Below are 6,251 nucleotides of genomic sequence, written 5' to 3' on the forward strand. Positions count from 1 at the left end.
GTTAGCCCATAACGCTCCTTGCCTTGTCACCATATTTAGAATTCTATAAAGGAGTTAAAAAGGTATTAAAACCTTTAGCTCTCTGTGTTTACATTGAGGCAGTGCTTATGATAGTAAGTCTAATGTGTTTACACTATACATTTGATTAATAAAACTGGAATAATGAGGCAGAAGCCCTTCAAAACAAAACAGTAAAGAAAAGCCCACAGCTTGATAATACATAATCTCCTCTGTCACATACCACAAACACTAATGCAGGCAAAACTGAAGGCAAATATTTAGTCCTGTCAAGTATAAAGAAAATCTTTCTCTCTTTTCAAGTCAAATTTGCCCCTTACCAAGAATCCAACCTCTTCCCTTCAAATGACTTTCTAACCCTAGTTAATAAATGTTCCTTATGTGGTGACTATACATAGATCCTGAGAATGACTGATACACTTATGCTGACTTAACTGGGTAAAAGACCTCCAAGAAAGCTACAGTGCTCTTCTAGGAGGTGCGAGCAGTACAGGGACCATGTGTCAGGCAGCATGGTGATGCCTGAACAAATGGCGTGGGTATTAAAAGCAGGTCTGAACCAAATCAAGTCAGGAAGAGGCAATTTTTTGCACTTCCATTTGTCAAATTTAGCACCCAGCAGAAGGTAAAGTACCCTCTGTATTTCTGTATGTATGCTTCCAGACTAGCACTAAAGAGGGAAAGCACATCTTTAGCACACTCTCAGGGAAGCACAATGCCACTTCTTTTTGGCATCAGCTGTCTCCAGAACGGTGACAACAGCAGCCAGAAGAAATGACTGATCTTTATCTCCCAGCAGTGTAACACTATCACAGGCACAGCACTGCTCTGGACAGCTGACTACCGCTGGAACTTAGCCTATCGTTTAAAGCAACGAAAATGTCACACATTTTGTTCCTTCTGATTTGATTTCATTTTCCACTACTTTTCCTTTTTTTATATTTTTCATTAGGAGACACAGGCATTACTGAATATGGTTAGACATCGAACTAACAATACTGGATAACTTCATTTTTGAAACAAGAAAAAATCCTCAAGGCTAGGGTATTGACAACCTCCCCCCTAATTACAACTCAACTCCCACCCCCATTTTCTTAACAACACATTAATTCTGAATCGATGAGAAACTTCATAATTTTAATAACCATGACATACTGTGAGATACTTGATGACAGCAAAATTTAAATTCATTAAAAAAACCTTAAACATTTGTGTACATTAGGGATAAATTTGAAGGAAATCTAGCTAGCCGAGTCTCTTCCCTGCATCTGATTAGGAAAACATGGAACTTAATACACTGTTTGAAGGTGATGACCTTCAACACGCCTTTTCCCTCGAAGGGCAAGGCCTAACAGCAGCATGTGCACTGACTGCCACCTGCTGGTTTGTGCTTAACAACATGTTTTTGTCTGACCCAGCTCATTCCGAATATGTAACGTACAATTCTGTTCACCTAGGACGTTATGGAAGAGTCATAATTATAGTGGGGAACATTTTGGTTCTAACTCTGGATATGGTAAAGAACGGGATGAAGAATACAGAAACAGAATTTAAAAAGGAGCAGAGCCAGTACAAACCGTACTAGGAAATATTAAATTCCTCCTCTAAAATTCCCTTTTTCCAGTATTGAGGGAGTGAAAACGGTTTCCCCCAGTTATTTCACTCCTCTAGTTTCCTATGTCTCTTTCACAGGCATTTAAGTTTTCTTACAGTTATGTCGAAACTACCAATAATTCTAGAAGATGAAGAATACTGCCAGGAAAAAAAAAAAAAAAGGTCTTCCTATCTTTACTGCGTTCTTTCAACCTATCAGGTAAGGTGAAAACACGGGAATGCCATGGGTGTTCGTGGATGCTGTAATCCAGAACAACTTCCACCATGCAACACTTGCCGAGAAGCACACACCAATGTCATGCCTAACGGAAATCCTGGCAGGCCCAGCGTCCAAATTGTAATCTCTTCCCGGTTTTGAAAAGTTTGGGAAGGAAGGGAGAACTCACTCAGATAAGTGACAGCAAAAAATAGCTCAAAGCAAACCGTGCTACTTCTGGGAATATTTCAATATATAAAAACACTGTTTTGACTTCTAAGTAGATTTCTAGTAAATATCAAAGTAGTAATTTATTCTCAAATATTTAAGGTAAGTCAGAGGACGCACCAATTGTCACTAAATGAAAAGCAAAAAGCTTGAACTGAACATCTTTATAACTAAAAACATTTCATAACTTGATGAAGACAAACACTGACTCTGACTCTCATTTGTCCCAACTAAAGACACAAAAATGCATTTATTTTTGCAGTATATTCAGATCTAACCTTGTACAAGCTGGAAGAAACAACTCTGTCACTAAGGTGTACGTTTTTTGAGATTAAACACTTACTGTACATTTCTAGGTTTTGACCACACCATATTCTGCGTCTCCTTCAAGCCAAGTCGCAAACCATTCAGCGCACCAAATGCTGCCCCTAGTTAGCATAATATCAGTTATTACTTTTTAAGAAGCAAAAGGAACAAAGAGAACAATACTAGAAGCAAACACTGAGAATAGACTTCAGTGTATAGACTGAAGTCAAATAGCTGTTTATGTAAGACTAGATTGCAGGACAAGACATGTACAATCTTGTCAATTACTATAGTACATAGGTGTAACTTGGGCAGCTGCGAAAAGTGAAAAACACACACCACCTACCTGTCATACAACATCCTCCAATGGTAAAAAAGGCCAGCTCAAATCTGCCTCGAGTTTTGTTGGCTCCTGTGGGCAAGATAAACTCATCTGTATCCTGAGGGAAAACAAAACAAAACAAACACACGCTTTTGCATTTTCCAAGTGTATGTGCTTCAAAGTGTGGGCCACATTACATTTTTTCTTTAATCCAGACAATGAACTAGAGAGAAGACACATACAACCACTGTTTCTGGAAAACTGTTGTCTATGCTAGAACAGAGATGGAATATACAACATGTATACTTTAGGAAGAATGGAAAAAGACTTAAAAAAGGTAAATTGACTGAGAGCTTTTTTCTCCCAGCTGTCCTAACTTTTTATAATTACACCAGGCAGTCAAGAAACTCATATTGTGTGGGTTGTTGTTTGTTTGTTTGTTTTTAAATGACTATTTACTTAATTATTTATTACATCTTGCAGCCAGCAATACAAGACTCACTGCCCTCTAAAAACCTTCCTGTTGTCCGAATACACAACACTGTTTCCTCACTGAGCAACCTATAGTGATGCAGTAATGCATTAAGGTTTCCCACTATGCTGACACTAAAGAAAAACTGCCTTTGTACCAAAAGAAGTACTTTCTTGCAGTGAAATAAGTGACCTACTTTGAAGACATGAAAAACGCAAGGAACACAACAGAACTAGTGATGATAAGGCATGAAATATGTGAGCTTGGTAGTTTTTTACTTGTGCATCTTTCTCCCACAGGGACAAGCTTGTGTTCTCATAAATCAGATTGGTCTAAAAATCTAGAGAAATGGGCTGATAACTAGCGTATGTGTAGAGATAAGGTAGGCCAAAGCACTTTTTCAATATGAGACACTGACAAGAAGCGCACGTGTTGATAAGGTGCTAAACCAGTAAAATCTCTTTTTATGCTTCTGTGCTTTCCAGTCATAGTATTATTCGCCCTCTATTTAATTGATATATATGACTGCCACAACTTCAGGCTCAAGTAATTGCATTCTAAGGGGTTTTCTTAGTCCATATTTGGCACTAAACATGGATAGCAATAGAGAAAAATATACAGTTTCTAAAATTGTGAATAATTTATCAATAAACTGAACCTATAATATGGTTTCTATCTTCCCTGTAACTAGATATTTGGAAAAATTCAGTGCATACACTAGTTAGCAGATTCTAACAGTTTTCCTTATTGTCCAAAAAGTCAAGACGAAGCAATCATTGTCTGTATGTAACCTCTAGGTTTCTACAGAGACAACAACCTAGGAAGCCCATCCTCTAGGTTTCTGCCAAAGGCTGGCATGCAATTTTATAATGCATACCTGCTGAAGGTATCAAAAGCATTGCAGAAAACACATTGTTTTGCGCCTGCATTAATGGACTAACAGAGAAAGCGGGTTTTAAAGTCATGAGTACCACTGTACCATTTGTTATTATGGGAAGGCCAGGATCAAAATGTAATATTCTCAACAACAAGGCTGACTTTCTCTCTGCATTCTGAAAGCAAATGAATAGTCTTTAAATAGGAGACCCTCACCCCTCCATACACACCTTCACAGACCTTCAATTTTAAAGACTAATTTGAGTTGTATATTAAAATACTAGCTATGTCTTTTTCCTTTAATTTTTAGAATCACAGGTTAAGGTTGCAAGGGACCTGCAGAAAATGTTTAGGGCAACTTCCCCTGCTCAAAGCAGGGTCAGACAGTGCTGGTTGCTCAGGGCCGTAGCTGGGTTTTGTGCATCTCCAAGGATGGAGACCCCACAGCTTGCCTGGGCAACTTGTTCAAGGAAAAAAAGTTCTCACATTTAAATGGAATTTCCTTTTATTTTAACGTAATTGCTAGTGCTAAACATAAAGAGCAGTGAAGTGTTACAACCCAAGCGGTAGCCTCTAGTGTTACATCAACAGGTATTTTTAGAACTGTTTATAAGTTACTCATGATGCCAATGCCAACACCTTCTTCTCCTTTAAAGTAAGCTTATTTTAAAAAAAATCTATTGGTATACACACACTTTGTTACGAAAAATCTGTTATACCATTTTTAACACCAACATGTTCCCAGGTGTACTGTAATAACTAAACAAGACAACTTCAGAAGATGTCCAAATAATCACTTAGCATATTTTTTGACCACTCAACAACAGCAGGCAAGATAATCATGCTAGTGAATCTACTTCAGAGGCATATCTCCTCTTTTCTACCATTGTGGGAATGTTACTTTGTAATCTTGACTACAACAGCTTCTAGAGAAAGACAAATATAAAAAATAGCCCCCAGAACTGTATTCAGAGCTTACAAAAGAAGTAGTGATCTAGTATATCATGAAACAAAAGGCACACAGATTAGCAAATACCACTGTTGACCTTCAGTGCTACTCCTGCAAAATTTAATGTTCTCAGATAAGACAAGCCATATATATAAAAATATACAGAAAATATTAACTAAATAAAATCATTAAGACATGCATCCTTATTGGATTAACTTAAACCTTTTCAGCTAGAATTAATATTGCTAAGAAAGGAAAGCATTAGAGGATTTTAAATTACTTTATTTTCCTTGTGGTGGTCTATGGGCCATCATGCTACGTTAACTAATATTAAGCTGTGTAAGTATGATAGCTACATCATTCTGTAGAATAAAATGGAAAGCTCTATTTCATGACGGTGTCCTTTCAGCTGGGAAAGAGCATAACGAAAGTGGTGTGAAATTTGCTGCTGCTGTGATGACAGTACATACGATGACAAAGCCTGTATCCAGTCTGCAGTTCAGCTGAACACCTCTGTAAACCAATCAACCTCATCACAGTACAGAAAACTAATCCTTCAAAAGACTGAAGAGTTTCTGGCTGCACTTACTGATTGAAGGGGCTCAGAGGAGGGTGTGGCAAATGCCAGAACTTGTGCAAGGGTGTGTGGGCTATATGCCTCAGGGTAGGGAAGGTGACCTCCCCTTTTCAATACTGGTGGGCTTATATTGATACAACAGTCTTACTTATCCTCTTTATTAAAATGTATTTTCTTCTCCTACATGCCATGGCACTGCAAGCTTTTACTAGGAACAATACTGAAAAAAAAAAATCTTTCCTTTCAACTGTTGATTAGGTCAAGACTTCAGTAAACACCACACAACACTGCAGGATTTTTCAGGTTTTCACGTATGACCACACAAACAATGGAATCGAGTTCAACACAACAAAAACAAGCTGCTCTCTCACCTGTACTAGATACCTGGGGTCCAAGTTCAAATATGGAGACAAAGGGCTCATTCCAGTTACTGAAAGGAACAAAAACCAGAATACGTTAACATCAATTTCCCTAGTAACAATTTCACGCCCCATAAGTTAAAAGGGGGCAGACCTCGTGCGCGGAAGCAATGAAAATTCTGCCGTTAAGTTGCACAACGGATTAAAACGCGGCACCGACTGACCCTCCCCCCCTCCCCCCGTTTTCAGGAGGCGCAACAGGAGCGGCACGGACGCGACGTCTCTCTAACCACTGCCCGTCGCACCACGCTGTCCCGGCCGAGGGCCTGAGATC

At 38.7% G+C, this 6,251-nt stretch overlaps 1 protein-coding gene across 1 annotated transcript in view; it reads right to left on the minus strand.

Moving 5' to 3' along the window:
- Positions 1 to 5,980, minus strand: part of LOC104293532 (mitochondrial import inner membrane translocase subunit Tim23) — a 17,324-nt gene extending 11,344 nt beyond the window's left edge. Inside the window, exons 1-4 of the mRNA XM_009893040.1 lie at positions 5,930 to 5,980; positions 2,709 to 2,802; positions 2,400 to 2,484; positions 1 to 43 (exon numbers count right to left, since the gene is read on the minus strand). Of these exons, the coding sequence (XP_009891342.1) occupies positions 1 to 43; positions 2,400 to 2,484; positions 2,709 to 2,802; positions 5,930 to 5,980 (273 nt within the window). The remainder of the gene's footprint in view (positions 44 to 2,399; positions 2,485 to 2,708; positions 2,803 to 5,929) is intronic.
- Positions 5,981 to 6,251: the final 271 nt, after the last annotated feature.

This window comes from Charadrius vociferus, unplaced genomic scaffold (genome assembly GCF_000708025.1).
Source record: "Charadrius vociferus isolate BGI_N301 unplaced genomic scaffold, ASM70802v2 scaffold429, whole genome shotgun sequence".
Classification (NCBI taxonomy): Eukaryota; Metazoa; Chordata; class Aves; order Charadriiformes; family Charadriidae; genus Charadrius; species Charadrius vociferus.